The sequence below is a fragment of the Cavia porcellus genome, unplaced genomic scaffold, assembly GCF_034190915.1.
Source record: "Cavia porcellus strain 051 isolate PalLab524CR breed Dunkin Hartley unplaced genomic scaffold, mCavPor4.1 scaffold_3, whole genome shotgun sequence".
Classification (NCBI taxonomy): Eukaryota; Metazoa; Chordata; class Mammalia; order Rodentia; family Caviidae; genus Cavia; species Cavia porcellus.
In genome coordinates this window covers 82,025,475-82,043,849 of record NW_026947486.1, presented here as the reverse complement: position 1 = coordinate 82,043,849, position 18,375 = coordinate 82,025,475, and the positions used below count along the sequence as shown (strand labels likewise).

Below are 18,375 nucleotides of genomic sequence, written 5' to 3'. Positions count from 1 at the left end.
GAAGAGAGCCCCTACACCCAGTTCCTCTGACTGCCAGTTCTATGTTCTTCCCACCATTCTCTCTTCTCCTGGAATTTAGGGTTTTACTGAACATTAAATTCATGCAACTTCCAGTGGCGGGAGAAGAGCTGAAGTCCATCAGCAGGGATCAGTGGAGCAATTTCTGAGGAATCAAGTGGGTTATGTGTTCCCTGAAGACCACTGTACCCAGGACGCAACACTGGCCAAGTGCTTGCTATTAATGGTGGGGCAGTCATGACATTTTACTAGAGGCAATGACTAATAAATACCACAGCTTATGTCAGTCCTGTGTTGGGCAAATCACTTGCTCATGGCTTATTCTCACCTGTGATGGACAACATTCAGTGGTAAGTGTCCTCACTTTCAGGAGTTAGTAACATTAGAGCAAAGAATAGGTTGGAATTAGGGCTAGGGCAGGGTTACAGGTCCCATGTAAGAAATGGTTAAACCTATAAACTTCCCCAGAAAAATATACATACATAAATGTTTCCTGTAGCTGGGTGTGGTGGTGCAGGCCTGTATTCCCAGCATTTGGGAGGCTGAGGCAGGAAGATTGCCACAAGTTCAAGGCCATTTTGAACTGTTTAGCAAGACCCTGTCTCAAAAACAAAACAAAATAAAAAATGCTGTATGTAATTTCCAAGGATTCACCGAATGTCTCCACCCTACAAACTCCTGTTAGGGCTAATTTATAGACCCTAGATTAAGATCTCCTGGACTGGATGATTTTGAACCTGTATTGTAGTGTTTCTAATGTGGTCCAAGGACCAAAGCATCTGACTCACTTGAAATGTTTGTTTTAATAAAATTCTTAGCAGAATGTTGCCATAGACAGCTGTAATCCCAGGTACTCTGGGAGGCAAAGCAGGAGGACTTCAAGTTCGAGTCTGGCCTGGGGTACTGAGTGAAGTCCTGTTTTAAAATTCAAACCAACCAACCAACAAGAACAGACTTGTAGGATTGCCACAGACCTTGTATTTCTAAAACTTTGGGGGATTTATGTACAGGAATATGCAAACAAACAAATCTTGAGGTAATTCTTTTGGAAACTAATATTTGAGAATCAGTATTTTATTCTAGCTAGAGGTTTATATGGCTTTTAAATGCTTTCATCTGTTAACTTAGGTTTTGTGTGTTCACTTGATAAGTATACCAAATACTATGTTTAGTACAAATGCATTACAGAATATTTGTGTATACGTGTAGGAAATATATTTGTGTGTGTGTGTGTGTGTGTGTGTGTGTGATGTTAACAGTCTCTTTTCTTGTCTTTCATCTTTTTGAGACAGGATCTTGATCTGTAGCGCAGGCTGGCCTCAAAGTCATGGTGATTCTCTTGCCTCTGTCTCCTGAATGGTGGAATTACAGCTGTGAGTCCCTATGCCCAGCCAACAGTGGCTTTGAGTGGTTCATCTTTCTTCTCTTTATCCTTCTATTCTTTATTTCTCCCATTCTTTTCTTTCTGTGTTTAAAAAGACACTTCCTCTTTCTGAGTTCAATTTCCCCATCTAAGAAATAGGGTGTTGCAACTTCGTGAACTAGGAGTGGTCAGTGACTCTATAGCTCCTGGCACATCTAATCCTGAACTGCCTAGGCGGCTGTGACGTTTGGAGAATAATCATGTGTTATTTTATATGTATTACGTTGAGATGCCTATTTTTACATGTAGAAAATTATCCTCTTCATTCTTAAGCATCCAGGACAGAAATAATGTATCTACAGCCTTCAAAATTTTATCCTTCCTCCTTGGCCTCAGAAAATGCCTTCCGCGCATATGTCTTAGGAGCATAATAACGATTGTGAACCAAAAAGCCAGGGCGTGGTCGCCCCGCCCACCGGACCAACATCACCGCCCCTCTCACAGCCGTCCGACGCGCAGATTGGCTGAGAGCGAAGGAGAGCTCAGCCCCTGGTCTTGTGACTCAGGCCGGAGCAGAGAGTCCAGGCTTTCGCCGCGCCGTGGTCGGTGGTCACTCGAGTTCCAGCCTCCGGTCCCGCGAGCCTTGTCGCTGGTGTCGCCGTCGCCGCCGTCTCCCCACCCTGAGGGATCATGGTGTGCTTCCGCCTTGCCCCTGTTCTGCGCGTCAAGCTTTTTCTCGTCTGCCTCGCCCTGGGTGAGTTGTCGGGCCCTCCGGGTAGACTCTCCCCCTGGGCCCGGGGCACCGGTTCCGAAAGGCTAGTCCCGGCCTGGGGCCGGAAGGCTCGGCGGCTGACTGGGCGGTGTCTGTGCCCCAGGGAGGCAAGCAGTGACCTAGAGAAGGCCTGAGCAAGAAGCGACGGGAGGAAGGGCCCGCGGGAGTTCCCAGGGTCGGGTCGGGTCGGGTCGGGTCGTTCGGGTCGTTCGGGTCGGGTTGTTCGGGTCGGGTCGGGTCGGGTCGGGTCAGGTCGGGTCCTGTGGGTCGAGTCGGGTCCGGTTGGGTCAGGTCGTTCGTGTCGGGTCGGGTTGGGTCTTTGGGTCGGGTCGGGTGGGTCGGGTCGGTCGGGTCGTTCCAGTAGGTCGAGTCGGATCCGGTCGGGTCCGTTCGGGTCCAGTCGGGTCCAGTCGGGTCCGGTCGGGCCGGGTGGGTGGGTCGGTCGGGTCGCGTCACTTCAGGTAGGGTCGGGTCGCAGTGGTCGGCGAGGGGTTGAAGAGGAGGCCAGTCTGCGCGCCCGGGAGGGAGAGGTGCATCGCGCTGGGAATGACTTGGGGCGCGCTTAGACGGGCGATTACTGCTGGGCGGTATGTGCCGACTCGGGGGCTGCAGAGACTATTAGGGGAATGTTGGTTTCCAAGGGTCAGAAAAGAGTTTTGAAGGTGGTGGGGAAACTACCCAATGATGCAAAACTTGGAAGAGAAGACTACCTGCGTGAAATCGCTGGAAGGAAGAGTGGTGGCGGCGGCTAGGACAGTAGAGTCTGAGGCGCTGCGACAGTGATGCTTTTTTTTTTTTTTTTTTTAAAGACAGGGTTTGACTGTGTAGTTCACTCTGATCTGAACTCACTATGTACCTCAGGCTGCCCTCGAACTCGCGGTGATCCTCTTGCCTCAGCCTCCTGAGTGCTGGGATTACAGGCGAATTCTGGGATTATAGGCAATATGCCACTACACTCCAGTCTTACAGGGGTTTGGTTTGTGCAAAGCAGTTTGAGGCTGTGGAGAAAGGGTGATTAAAGCAATGAGGAATGATGCTGGATTTGAGTTTGCAGCACAGTTTTGAGGGTGAAGGAACCTAGATTGATCAGGGCAGTTTTCATGAGGGAAAATTTTGGCGGGGAGTATCTGCCTTGGAAATATTGAGGATGTAGATTTTGTATCAGGTTTGCTGTTTAAGCCAGATTCTGACCAAAAAAAAGCACCCAGGTGCTTCAGTTGGGAGTTTTCCAGATGGGTGGTTTCGGTGGTTGTGTATCTGAGTTTTGTATGGCATTTCCCTGCCTTCATAGTTAAATCTCTTGCTTTCTTCTTCCCCATCATACATTAGCTGTTACCTGTGTTGTTGGAGGGAGAACATCACTTCAAAGAATTGGGTTGGTCAGAAGAACAGCTGAGTGATGTCAGCTTTGCTTTGCCCTAGTAGATAGTGAGTGGGTAACAGCTAAAGGAGAACTTTGATCAGAATGTCTCTTCCTGACCTGATTCATCCTGTACTTACTAGCCACTGACTCTGCTGTTCCTGACTTAAAAGCACAGAAGGAACAGATCTAGGTGGGAGTAGAGGGAAAATAGACATACTGAGAGGTTCTGAGAAGGCAGTGGGAGGTAAACATTTTATAATTTTATAATTCACATTCCAGTAGAATAGTCAACACTCTGGTTCTCAATCAGGGGATATTTGGAAGTATCTGAGGAGATTTTTGGTTGTGGCAGCATGGGGGAGGGAGAGTGCTTTTGGCATCTAGTACACAGAAGCCAGTGAGACTGCTCAACTTCCTGCAAGTACAGGACAGCCCCTCTTAATGAGACACTTAAAACCGTCAGCACTGTCAAGCTTGAGAAACCCTGCTTCACAACTGAAGTGTTGAATGAGGTCTTGATTATCCAGTCTCCTAGTTCTCTATGACATTTTCTGGGTACCTGTGAGGTCAGAACTTTTCAGAACAATCCTAAAAGGTATTTATCCTTTGCACTCACCATTTTGCCAGCATGCAGAAGCCACAGAATGTGTGATGACATCACCACCCTGATGCCTCTGGCGCTCTTGTGTTGTCTTCATTTTGATCACAGTAACTAGATATAATTCTCATAAACTAATGCTCTTTGGCATCCTTCACAGATAGGTGAATCAAAGCGTCCTGACATGAAAACCTGTGCACATCCTTGATCTAGTCCAGCTGGCTGAGCAGGGCGGGAAAGTGTTCTGTGGGCTTCTGAAATGTGGCCACGAGGTTCTTCCTGAATACTTGGTTTTGGTTCCAAGGATTGGTTGTGCTGTGAAGCACTTTCTGAGGGCCAGCTGACCCTGAGAGAGGCTTGTTTACTGTAGAAAGTACCTATCTGTGACCAGAACACATGTGAGCAAGGTGTCTGTTAACCAGTTGTTCCCTGACTATTGAATGTGCACAAACACAGCACTGTTACTGGTTAGAGAAGGGGAGAAAATAATAGTCGTCCTACTTAGTTGTGTTCATGTCATTAATTTTTTTTTGTTTTTAATGAAGGCTTCTTGTTGTTGTTTTTACAAAAGCAGTGCTTGCTCACTGCACAAAATAAATAGGCAAAAAGAAGCACATGAAAGAGGCTGTCTGCTCATCTGCTAGCTTGCCATTTATTGATCAGGACTGACTAGATTCCTCCTCTTGGAAGATTTCCAAGATTGATTCCAAGTTCAGAACAGGATTTAGAGGCATGAATGTTAATAATGTTGCTAGATCCAGTTTTAAAAAATTCCAGGATGCAAAAGAGACTACCATTTTATGCAGCTGTTTTTTTTTTTTCTCATAGCTGTTTTGGTTCAGTATGGAGCCCAAAGGTCTCCAGTGTACCTTTTTCTGCCTAAAAATTGTTCAATGGGCTTTGCATGTTTTCTTTGAAGGCAGAGTTTCACTTTGTAGTTCATGCTGGCTTTGAAATGACTGATATAGCCCAGGCTGATTTAGAACTCACAGTGATCCTCCTGCCTCGTCCTCCCAATACTGGGATTACAGGCATGTTATTTTTCAATTGCAAGCGCAGTAATACTTGTCAGGTAATTGCTGTGTCCCTGGTGCTATTATGCATGGATCCTGCAGAGGGTACCAGTGAAGGAAGGAGGGTTTTTATTCTGACTTTACAGTCTCATTAGCATACGTGAACAGATTGTGCAAGTTTTACTTTGTGACTCCACTTTGTAATTTTATTGTTGTATTTTGGCTTCAACAGTAGCCTTTTCAAAATAGCTGCTTTGGGGCTGGGGATGTAGCTCAGTGGAGTACTTAAGTGGCATGCATGAGGCATCCTGGGAAAAATACAGCTGTTGCAGGGTTAAGGATAGAAAAGAATTCTTAGTGTGCATGTATTCATCTTTTTCACAGAAATTAAATAGTGCTGACCTTTATTTAAATGAATTATAACCAATTGGAGAACATTCTAGAAAAAAACTATATAATTTATAGGCAGTGGATGAAAATCCTTTCCTAGCATCATTGCTTATTTAATGCTTCCTTTGTAACTTCATAGATTTCAGAATTCTGCGGTTATTGATTCCTATAACTAGCTTGATTTCTGGTTTTTTTGTTGTTATTGAGTGAGGTGATTTTAAAATATTTTGAAGTATTAAAGCTCTTCTGTGTGAGAAGAATTGCCTATAAATATCCTTGGTATGCTCTGTGTGGTGGCGCACACTTGTAAAATTCCAGCCTGTAATCCCAGCACTCCAGAGGCTGAGGCAAGAGGATCACCTCAAATTCAGGGCCAACCTGAACTACATAGTGGGCCTCTGCCTTTAAAAAAAAAATTATATATATATATATATATATCTTCATGTGTACTTCACTGGTGGGAGAGTGTCTCCTTCCCACAAATGTTATTAAATGCCTACTGTGTCCCAGCCACTATACTCCATGAAAGAGACAGAGCAGTGGACAAGACAGATGAGGTTCTACTTTCATGGAACTTAACATTTTTGGGGGGCATGGGTTGAGACAAGGTCTCACTATGTAGTTCAGGCTGTATACCAGGAGGTCCTTGAACTCAGACTCCTGGATCAGTGGTCCTCCTGCCTCAGCCTAACTTCTAGGTTTAAGGCATATAGCACCACCCTCAGTGGTGGAAACTTACATTTTAATGGCAGGAGATAGCCCAACAAGTAAGTAATAGAGTTTCAGATAGTAATGAACACTGAAGAAATCAGATGACAAGGAAGGAGAATGAACAGCTGAGAGAGGTGGGTGACAGGTGATGGGATGACCTGTCATAATATTATGGATCAGAGGACCTTCTGTTGTTGAGGGATATTTGGCCAGAGCCTGGCTGTTGGAAGGAAGGCAATTACATGACTGTTTGGGGAACAAGAATAAATGTTGTCTTTTCTAAACTCTTAGGTTATTACACTAGCCTGTTTTCTGTTTTTTTTTCTCCTGGCTCCTATTATGTCTACTTTTTAGTACAGGAGAGCAGAGACTGTCCTATTTGCTGTGGCCTGACTAGCACCGGGCCTGGTATGTGGTAACACTCAGTAAAAACTATGTCTACAGTATTCATTGGTGGCTACTGGAGAGATGATGGCAAACTAGAACAGCTTGGTCTCCTTTCTCTTCTGTGAACCTTTCTTAAGAGATGTTTCATAAGGTCTTTATATTTGTGGATTGAGAACCTCAATTGCTACAACCAAGTGTAGAACTACAAGATCAATGAGAAAAGTGCTGGTGATTACCGACCAAATTACTGAAGTATAATCTCTTTTTTTATCAAATTTTATTGATACATTTTAGATACACATAATGATCACAGTCATAGAGAGTTTGAACCTGTACATGGTACAACTTCATTTTTTTCTCATTCCCTTTCCTTTTCCTTCCATCCCTCTCCCCTCCCCATTTACATAAATAAGCTTTGTTTCCATTCTTTCTGAAGCATAATCTCATATAATGACAGTAGTCTCCTCCCTTTGCTCCTGCAAATTCAGCCCACACACAACTAAATGGGAAGAATTGGGAAGTCCTGGGTGAGGAGAGTTGGGTTTTCACAAAGAACCAATATTTCTCTCATTTTGGAGGTCATCTGAAAAAGAGAATTTAACGTAGTTCTGTCAAATTTATTCTAACTATAATGGAGATATTTGAAGGAATGGGCTTGTCATTAGTTTATTAGTTGTTGGTTATCACATCTGATAGGATTATAAATATTGCAGTATTTGCAGTATAAATATTGCAAAATGTGCAGTATTGTCCCCCATGGGACAATTTTCTTCCCCTATATCCTTGGGTAGACGTTGTAACCTAGTTTTGTTTCATACCACCGGAGCTGTGACCTTTGGTGTGGGAAGGCTGATTTTCCTTGTGTAGTGACAAAAGCTTTCTGATTATAATTTCATATTAAAGTCATCAACAATACTCTCAGATCCAAAAGTGTATTTTATCAGTACTTGTTGGTATCCTACAGTGCATTACAGAATTCTGGAGGTCTGCCAAACACGGCTCAGCAATAAGCACTTTGCATTAGTTGCAGGGAATTGAAGCTCATTTCCTTACTCTCTGACCTGAAAAAATTAATACATTTTGTAGCTTGCAACCATATTTATTAATTTTTGATACTTGTTTTCACATACCCAGCATTTGTAGCTTCAAATCATAGTATTAATTTTGTTTTAAGACTCTTGTCAAAAAGCAGTTGTATAAGCAACTGAATATAGCAAGTAAACCTATACTGGGAATTGGTAGTTGAAGAACAGTTAGTCTGACTTAAACCTGTGGGGAAACCATCATGGAATGGAAAAGGAAGTGTGAATAGGTACTGTTTGCCTCTATGTCCTGTTTTTTTTTTTTTTTTTTTTTTTTTGTTTTTGTTTTTTGAGACGACTCTTAATCTGTAATTCAGGCTGGGCTTAAACTCACCATGTAGCCCAGGCTGACTTCACACTTGTGCCAGTCCTCCTGCCTGGACTTTCCAAGTGCTGGGGTTATAGGTGTGTGCCATCATGCTTGGCTGTCCTGTTTTTTTTTTTTTTAATTGGTACCAGGGATTGAACTCATGACCGCCTGCTTGCAAGGCAGGTGCTTATGCCGCTGAGCTAAATCCCCAGCCCCCCGCCTTTTTTTTTGTACCAGGGATCAAATTCACAACCTTGTACTTGCCAGGCAGGCGCTTATACCACTGAGCTAAGTCCCTGGCCCTGTCCTGTTTTTTTTTTTAAAAGGGTTTTTCGCTACCATCATTCTGTTGTCTGTTTTTTTTTTTTTTTTTTTTTGAGACAAGGTTTCTTTTTTTTTTTTTTTGTCTTTTTGAGACAGGGTTTCTCTATGCAGTTCAGGCTGCCCTTGAGCTCACTTTATAGCATCGGCTGGTCTCAAACTCACAAGGATCCTGCTTCAGCCTCCCGAGTGCTGGGATTACAGGCATGAGCCACCATGCCCAGCTGAGACAAGGTTTCACTCTACATTTCAGGCTGACCTGGAACCCACAATGATCCTCCTGCCTCAGCCTCCAGAGTGCTGGGATTACAGGTGTGCACCACCACACCCAGTGCCAGTTCTATAAAGTTGAAGACAAATGTCTATAATTCAATAAGGTGAAAGTAAACATATGCCTACAAGTAAGGAGGAATCCTTTTAGGTACTGTGTTTACTGGAAAGAAGACATGTAAACTAGAATCTCTAACTTGCTTGGCAAAGTTCTCTTAGCTCTGAAGGGCTAATATGCTTTCACAGAACCTATTAGAGATACATACACTACGGTTCTCAGCAAAGATACCTGCCCAAGGTCTCACAGCTAGTAAGTGAGGCTGCCTGATTTGAATTCTGGCTCTTTAAATCCAGGGATGGGTGCTGGGAATCACCTCTTTATATTGTTTCCTTAGGTCATTGTTTTTTTATTGACTTTGTTTTGTCACTAGTTTTACTCTCTTTGTTTACTTCCAGTTTTGTTTCTAGATGAGTATATTTTTTCAATTAGACTTTGAGTCAGACTTATAAAAATCTACTCACTTTTTGCTTGGACAAATAAGCTCTGAGTTTAAAAGAATCTATAAATGACCTTTTTGGAAACAGAATTGAGAGGATATTTGAATTCAAGAATATCAATTTGGGGGCGTGACATTTTCTTTTCTTTAGAGAATACATTCTCAGCTCCATAATAATATACTCTAAGTTATGATTCAGCTATGGCTTTTTAATATCATAAAAGCTTTTAAGCAAAATACAGTTTGGCTATTCTAACATCAAGCAAAGCAGTAACAATGGAAATCTTATGCTAAAGACTTTTTACTTAAGTGTTGTTCCTAACTTGAAATTCATGTCAAAATTTATTGAGAAAACTGACAAGAGGTTTGAGAGTGTAGCCAGAAGACTGACAGATGCATGATTTGGAAGCACTGAAGGACTAGCTTTCCTGTAATTAAACTATTCAGATCCTTATGCAGGGCATTTTCACTTTGATGTAATCAATCAGTATTTATCAGAAGACTAATATATATTCAAAACTACTAGGAATGATAGGAGATAGAGGAAAAGTAATAGACCTGGTCTTCTCTACCATGACACTCCTGACAGATGACATTCATATAAAAGACACTCTGGGGATAGGATCATCAGATAAGGGGAGATATTGGAATTCAAATGAGTGACCAAGTGAGTGACAGAAACATTATCAAAAGAAGATCTCGAGTCTATCCATGTATTTCATTCATTTAGACTTTGCTATTTTTTATTGGTAAAGAATTACTTGCTGTAAATTGTAGTTTTCCATAGCACACTAGTTCTTCGTGATAAGACAGTTGAAAACTGCTGTTTTGGAGCTTTTGACTGTGAGAAACGGGATTTACTGGCATAAAACAATTTTGAATACAATGCTGACCAAGAAGCCTGTCCAGAACTGCAGGAAGCTGAGGCCCCTGAAGCTTACCCCATCTTTGAGCTAGTGCCATCTGTCCCAGAGGCAGTCTAGAGTAACACAGAAACTTGGAGGATTGCCCCCCGCCAATTAAGCACATATGCCCAAATGCTCCTAACTCTTAAGAAGCCGGCCTGCCTGTCCTGTTGTCCTAAGGGCACCTTTGGCTTTTTTTTTTGTCTTTTTGAGACAGGGTCTCTATGCAGTTCAGGCTGGCCTTGAACTCACTTTGTAGCCCAGGCTGGTCTTGAATTCGCAATGATCCTCCTGCCTCAGCCTCCCGAGTGCTGGGATTACAGGTGTGAGCCACCACGCCTGGCTGCACACCTTTGGTTTTTTATAAATAAAGTCCTTTTTGTAAAAAAAGGAACTTTGAGTAATTCAGGATGGTGTAAAATATACTGAAATGTTGGAATTTGAGTTATCAGTATGCTTCAGGTGCTTCTATATCAAGAAAAGCTTTGAAAAAATGGTTACTGAAAAATGTTTTTGGTTCTTGATTGTAAGCAAGGGGAATAAAATCTCATTAATTTAAGTGGAAAGAAATGTACTCAAAAGGTTATTGTGAAATATTTCATACCCTTTGAAATCTCCCAGTTTGATTGCTAGATATATAGACACAGATATAGATATATCTAACAAACATACACCAGTGCACAAACCACATTTCCCAGTCCATGCAAGAATGTTTACAGCTACATTTAGTATAGAGTCAAGCTGGAAACTTATCAAATGTCCATCAGCAATAGCATACATGTAGCTTAGTGTTTACCTAGTAATCAAAAGCTATACAGCAGTAAGGATAAATACACTGAAATTACACACAACATGGGTGGATCTCACAAAATATAATATTGAGTGAAAGAAGCCAGACAGAAAAGATTACGTAGAGAATGATTCCATGATTACATTGAATCTATGCTGTTAGAAGTCAGGATGGTGGTAAAACAAAATATAAACAAAGGTGAGATGTGGTAGTGCGCACCTGTAATTCCAGCCTGTAATCCCAGCACTCAGGAGGCTGAGGCAGGAGGATCACTGCGAGTTCGAGGTCAGTTTGAGCTACAAAGTGAGTTCAAGGCCAGTCTAAATTATATAGTGAAACTCTGTCTAAAAAGGCGCTGGTTACCTTTGGGGGGAAAATAATGAGTGGAAAGGGAAATAGAGGGACTTTGAGAGAACGATCAGCAGGCATGGTGGTGCACGCCTGTAATCTTAGCACTCGGGAGGCTGAGGCAGGAAGATCATTGCAAGTTTGAGACCAGCCTGGGCTACAAAGTGAGCTCAAGGCCGGCCTGCACTGCATGGCAAGACTCTTTCTCAAAAAGACCAAAAAAATAAAAATAGAGACAGAATAGTTACCACTTCTTGTCTACAAATTTCACACTCACAGATTCAATCTAATGTGGATCAGAAATATTAGGAGAAAATACTGCATTTATACTAAATACTTATTTCTTGTCATTATGTCCCAAACAGTGCACCTGCTTATATAGCATTTATATTTCATTAGGTATTATAGTCATCTGGGGATGATTTAAAGTATATGGGAAGGTGTAGGTTGTCTGCCAGTTCTACACAATTTGATATGAGAGACTGGACCATTTATAGATTTTTGGTATCCATGTGTGTCCTAGAACCAATCTCCATCAGATACTGAGAGCTTCTTTCAGTGCACAGTTTCTTGACAACAGATGGGTGGGTCTGTTTATGACAGTTCTTTGATCTGTGTACTTAATGTTGCGTACACTTTTCCCTTATGTGATATGCTGTGCACTTTTCTGTATAATCAGTAACATGTTTACTTTATACACGTGTGTATTAGATGACTGGGAACAGCTGGGCCTCTGGCGGTGTATCTCAAAGCCGGACTTACTACCTCAAGCCATGCCACTGAACCACAGTATCACCGGCAAGCAGGAAACGGCAGCTTTCCCCACTGGCCACTGCCAGTCTGCTGTCTGGGCACCTGATCCTACTGCAGCTTTCTCCTTGCCCCTTCAATTTCTCACTCTGTTTGAGCCCTCTATTAAAGCTGGGGTGAGCCGGCAGGGTAGCACATGCTGTAGTCCCAGCTACTTGGGAGGATGAGTTGGAGGATTACTTAAACCCACAAGTTCAGGACCAGCCTGCACAACATAGTGAGGCCCTGTGTCAAACAAATTGAAGTCTGGGGTGGATACCTTTGTTAGATAGCACATAGCACAAGCTCTCTTCCTTGCTGGAAGGCGAATGGGAAGGCAGATGACCAGCTTTTGCAGTGGGCAGTGATATCAGCCAGACATGGAAACCTAGTTGACAGGTTGGTGTTTTATACTTTAGGCAGCCATAAAAAGGGACATTTTTTTTAATTACTTAAGTTTATTGGTGCATTTTAGGTATCCATAATGATCAGAATCATCACAGGAAATTTACCTGTACAGGATATATCTAGATTTCTTCTTCCATTCTTTTCTCCTCCCTTCAACTCCTCTTCCCCTCCTTATTTACAAAAACTTTGTTCCCATTTTTTCCTTTTCAGAAAGGGATACCTTTGAGGTGAATATTTAAAAAATCAATAGGATGTGCATTTCAATGTTAGGAGCAATGGACAGGTAGAGGTAGAAGTTGAAGAGAATGTGGCATTCAGGTCCAGTGGAATCAGGCATAGCCAGATCAAAGGGTGTGTTCTGGGAAAATGGTTTGAGAGACTGAGAAGGACTAGGATAGGACAAGATGAAGGGTTACTTTAAAAGTCAGGGGGAGGAATTGAATATGGGAATTTGGGATCCAGTAAAAGGTTTAGAAGAAGAGAACTAAGAGGAAGTAGTACTTAAGGACTGCTAATCTGGCAGCACTTTTAGGGGGCATGGAGAGGTACCTGTAGTAATTTAGAAGTGGTGTGGTAGATTGGGAGTAGAAATGAAATGTGAAAAAAGGATGTAAGAGAGTTTGAAGGAAAAAAATCAGTAGGACTTGTTGAAGACCACGAGGTCGAAGCTCTTTCCAAATCATCTGAGCCAGAGTTCCTGGCCCTGCCTTTCATCTAGAGAGGAAGTGGAAGAGTGGATTTTAGTTTTGAAACTGTTGCATTTGAGGTCATAGGTATTCAACTGAAAGTGACCCCTGTGCAGTGGGACTCGGAGACTAGGAGTGGAGGTAAAAAGGTTATGAAGGGGCAAGAGTGAGCTCCTGACAGGCCAAGTAGAGAGATGACCTGGAATCTGACTGCATGCAGTAGCTATGACCCAGAACCTGTGCCTTCTGCTTCAGAAAGCTTCACATCTCCCACCTGCAAACACCTCTTTGCTCTTACTGTTTTATACAGTTGTCTTTCTGCTCCTCTATTATCTTTGGAAAGTAAGTAATTAACACATGAAAGGCTTTTCTTGGTTATTTATTAATAGTTTTAAATTCAAAAAATAGTTTTAGGGCCAAGTATTTAGCTCAGCCACAGTAAGCATCTGCCTGGAAAGCTCAAGGTCGTGAGTTTGATCCTGGGTACCAAAAAAAGTAGTTTTAAACACAAGGAGACTATGCTGAAGCTAAAAGGATTTACTTATTTTTATTTAAACTTAATTGTTTTAGAGGATGGTGGTACATGCCTGTAATCCCAGCTACTCCAGAATCTGACGCAAGTCTGAAAGTTTGAAGCCAACCTGGGCAACTTATGTGAGATTTTGTCTCTAAATAAAGTTTATTTATTTATTTATTTATTAATATATTTATTTGGTTGATTGGTTGGTTTTTTTTTGAGACAGGATCTCACTATTTAGTTTAGTTTGGCCTCAAACTCTTGATCCTCCTCTCCTGGCCTCTGAAGTGCTGAGACCACAGGTGTGTATCACCACACCTGGCTCAAAATAAAAATTTTAGAAGGGTTGCTTAGGATTATGGTTCAGTGGCACAATGCTTTCGTAGCACACACAGTGTGTGGGCCCAATCCTCAGTACTAAAAACAAAGAACACACAAAAAACTATAGGCTAGTACCTCTAATATACATAGGTGCAAAAATTCTCAATAAAATACTAGCAAATCAAATCCATGCATGTATTGTCTCACAAAGACCATTCCTTATCATCGATATATCCCAAGCATGCAAGGACACCTCAGAAGCCAGGGGCTTTAAACCACACTGAGGGAGACAGCATATGAAAAAGCAAAACTCTGGTTGATTAAAAAATTGTGAGTTGGAGTTCTCTGCATCATTGCAAGGCAGCTTTGGATTTGCATGACAGGTCCATTTCATATTGTACTTAGAAAACAATGGCAATAAAACCTACTTAAGTCTCACAAGGTCTTTTTGAGCCTTAGAAAATACATTTAGTCACCATCAGTAATCACAAGCTCTCATGTACTGTTCTGGCTTTAAGGCACTGGGGCTGTGGAGCATGACGGGCAGCTTTTTTGTACCGCTTGAATTGCTGAGGCAAGCCTACTGAATATTCCTCTTAGGGCTTTGTTCTGCTGTGAGTACCTACCTGTACATGACACTGGCTTGCTCAGATATCATTAAAAGCTATGCAGCTATCTTAACAGGAAATAGCTTCCACCTCAGGCGAAGAGTGAAGAAAATCCTTAGATGGTTGCTCATTGTTTATGCTGCAGTGTGTTTGCTGGAATATTTCCCACTCTGTTAGTGTTTTGAGGCCTTGGACTTTTCAGTTTAATAGGTAATGTTCCTGTGTTCAAGTGTAGAACATTACAATCAAGTTAACTGACTGGAGCAAGTTGAATAATTTTGAGTCCATATCAAAAGATTCCTCAGTCTTTCTAGTCAGAGTTTAGATGACAGTTTTTTTTTTTAAGGAATTGAATTCAGGGCTTTGTCAACCTAGACAGATTCTAGATGGAAACAAAGTGATGGACTTTGCATTTTAAGGAAAAGTCTTTTTCTTTTCTATTTTTTCTTTTGTTTTGTTCTGTTTTGTTTTCTTTTATTCTTTTTGGTCGTTTTGAGACTGTGGCATCCAGGCTGGCCTTGGGCTCACTTTGTAGCCCAGGCTGGCCTTGAACTTGCAAGGATCCACCTTCCTCAGCCTTCTGAGTGCTGGGATTATAGGAGTACGCCACCATGGGGCCTGGCTCTTTTTTTTGAACACAGGGTCTTACTGTGTAGCTCAGACTGGCCTTGAACTCCCAGTGACCCTCCCCCTTCAGCTTCCCAAGTGCAGTGGTTCCAGGTGTGCGCTGCCATGCCCGGTTGGAATGACCTTTTTCTTACACCAGTCTAACAGCTCCTAGCAGTGCTGCTTCTTTTACATGGTACATTTGCATAAAGAGCTCTCCTGCATGTGATCACATCAGAATGAAATCATTTGGAGGGACATCTGGGGCTCCTAGCTTGCATTGCTTGGCACAAGATTTGAAACAGGGAGAGCATAGAACATCTGTTTCACTGTGAGTTTTGTATAGAGAGTTTTACCCGCTGGTTTGAGAAGACCAGGAAAATCCTTTCCAAGCTTTTCCTTACCTAATTTACTTTGAAAACCTCTAAAAATCAAACTACCTAAAAACTAGAACAGCACAGATAAACGTAGCAGTGATTATCAGGAGGCAGGAGGTCAGTAGTACCAGTCTGTACCATTCTGTAAGCATTCCAGTTCTAAGAACCAACCATTCTTTTGGGAAAGGAAACTGGCCCCTTGATCAATAGGATTCCGTTAAAAATTGCAAAAAACCCCGATCGCTGGAATACCATATATAGTGTATTTAAAAGTGCTTTCATTTTAGAGCTGGTTGAACTTCATTAGTGGGCATAACTTTTTAAAAAAAATTTTATGTCATTTTTGTATAATTTTAAAATCTTTTTTTAAAATAAATCCAGGGGCTGCCCAGCCTTTTACATTGGAACTTAATTTGACGAATTCGGAAAAAGCCACTTGCCTTTACGCAAAATGGCAGATGAATTTTACAATACAGTATGAGACTACAAACAACACTAATGTAAGTAACTATTTTTCTTTTGACTTTATGTAGGAATTTAATTCTAACTTTTTAATCCTTTGGATACATTTGTAAAAATAAGTTTTCATGTTAACTGTCTTAATATTTAAACTCTGTTCTTAACAAACATATTCTTTATAGGTATTGTATTCTGTTTAGTGCTGGGATGAATATTTCTTTCTTTAGCCTTCTATCACCTAAAGAATGGTACTTCAGACCAATTTTTGTTTTCTTTTTTGACTTACAAAAAGTATGTGTGTAGCTGGGTGTGATGGCACACGCCTTTGACCCCAGCACTCAGAGGCTGAGGCAGGAGGATCACTGTGAATTTCAGGCCAGCCTGGGTTACAAAGTGAATTCAAAGCCAGCCTGAACTACAGAGCAAGACCTTGTCTCCAAAAAAAAGTATGTGAATGGCAGAAGAATATGATGCTTGATTACAAAGTACACGTGGCCCAGGAAAACCTGGCTGTGGGGAATGGGTGATGTAGGTTGACATGGCTCACCCAGTGAGTCTCCCCAGTGTTGGGGTTCACTGCCCATTTGTTTCTCACCTCTGAACTTCTTTTTCTTTTAGAATACTGTAAACATTTCACCCCTTGACAATGTGACATATAATGGAAGTAACTGTGGGGATGACCACACTGGTCCTAAAGTAGCTGTGCAATTTCGATCTGGTTTTTCTTGGAATGTGAATTTTACCAAGGAGACGCCTAATTACTCAATTGACAGAATCTCATTTTCCTACGACACCAAGGATAACAAAACATTTCCTGATGCTAAATATAAAGGTAATCTTAAGAATTGGATTTGTGTTATATTCTCTGACTTTGTGTTAATAGTAAAACTGTAAACAATTTAAAAATCGTTATGTATGTCTGTCTTCCTAAGTGGAATGGAAACTTCATGCATTTGTTCCCCTCCCTCTCACTGTGACCCCCTGCAGAACTGAAGTTGATGCAGGACACGGTAAAAATCTGCCATTGCTGGGCGCTGTACTCTGTGTCACTTACTTGCTACTGAAAGTGTGTTATTTATAGCATCTCATTCCTTACAGCAGATCCTGGGAAGCAGATATTAATTATCTCAGTTTTACAGGCAAAAAAGAATGAGATTTGATGACATTAAGTGACTTTCTTAAAAAGTCACTTTATTTAGTAAATGCATGAGCAACAGGCATTTGGACCAAAGTTTGCTGAGCTGCAGAATTTACACGCTGTTATTATCTAATTTTTTTTTTTTTGGTACAGGTATAGAACTCAGGGCCTTGTGCGTGCCAGGAAGGCGCTTACACTGCTGAGCTAATCCTCAGCCCACATGGTATATTACCTGTTTTGTTCAGTAGTGGACAATCAACACATTTTGAATAAATGGGAATACCCTTTCTTAATTATTATTTTAAATGTGTACAAATTCAGTAACCTGAGGCTAGAAGAAATCCTTCATCTTTAGATCCTTTTAGCATTTAGATAAAGATTTTGACTAAAACATAAGTGACGATTAAAATGACTAGAGTCAACATTTGCTGCTATTTTGAAACAATTTCAGGTCCAAGTGAACTCGGGAAGGCACTGGCGATTAGGTCATCCTTGTAATTCCCAGAACTGAAGTGCGCACTTGAAAAATACATTGGAAGTATGGCTAGTGGAGATTCTGGTGTAACTAGGGATATACTATCATTCTTTTCTGCTGCCTCCATGGAGATTGGGTTAACATTGTTGTCTGTTGTATCTTGCCTCTTCGCACTGATGGTTTTCTTCTGACTCCAGAATTATAGGTAGATCAACACTAGTTGCCCAGACTAGGGATTAATAACTGATTTGGACCTGTGGATATCATAACATCATAGTTGAAGACCAAGAAGTGAATGAGCTCACATAAAAGTTGGGAGCTAGCACAGACTGAAACTTGAGAATCAAATTCTGATTTTCCTTCATTAAGCTCTTAGTTTGAGAGGGTAACTAAAGCAAATAGGTGTTGACTTGTCTTCCATATTTATCTTTGTGCCCTGCATTGTCTTTGAGAACGAGGGTAAGATTTGCCTCTCACTTGTAAGGGGCTTGGAAATCAGTTGGGAAGACAAAGGTAAATTGTATTTTCTTTTTTTTTTTTTTTTTTTTTTTGGGTTTCATTGCTTCCACGGTTCTTATTACTTTTTTGGAAGAGAGTAAAACCAAATGTGACATAACAGAACAGAATCGGTCAAGTCAAAAGGGTGGACATAATAGATAATGTGAAAACATAATACAAGGTGATCAACAATGGTTACCATAATGCCTCCCACTATCTCTAATAGAATTGCCTGTATCGTTAGTTATAATACAATTGAACAAAACAGTAAAGAATAAAAGCGACAAAACCAAAACATTGGAGACATTGTAGGTCTTCAAAAGTAGATAAAAGTCAACGAGAATGGGCGTTATAA

At 41.4% G+C, this 18,375-nt stretch overlaps 1 protein-coding gene across 3 annotated transcripts in view; it reads left to right on the top strand.

Moving 5' to 3' along the window:
• The first annotated feature begins 1,926 nt into the window (after nucleotides 1-1,926).
• Nucleotides 1,927-18,375, top strand: part of Lamp2 (lysosomal associated membrane protein 2) — a 49,441-nt gene continuing 32,992 nt past the window's right edge. The window contains exons 1-3 of one of the 3 annotated variants that reach the window (XM_005001820.4): nucleotides 1,927-2,135; nucleotides 15,832-15,950; nucleotides 16,528-16,741. In XM_005001820.4, coding sequence (XP_005001877.1) covers nucleotides 2,072-2,135; nucleotides 15,832-15,950; nucleotides 16,528-16,741 — 397 coding nt within the window. In that variant the 5' untranslated portion in view covers nucleotides 1,927-2,071. The remainder of the gene's footprint in view (nucleotides 2,136-15,831; nucleotides 15,951-16,527; nucleotides 16,742-18,375) is intronic. The other 2 variants (XM_003465599.5, XM_013147973.3) reach the window with 2 other exon arrangements.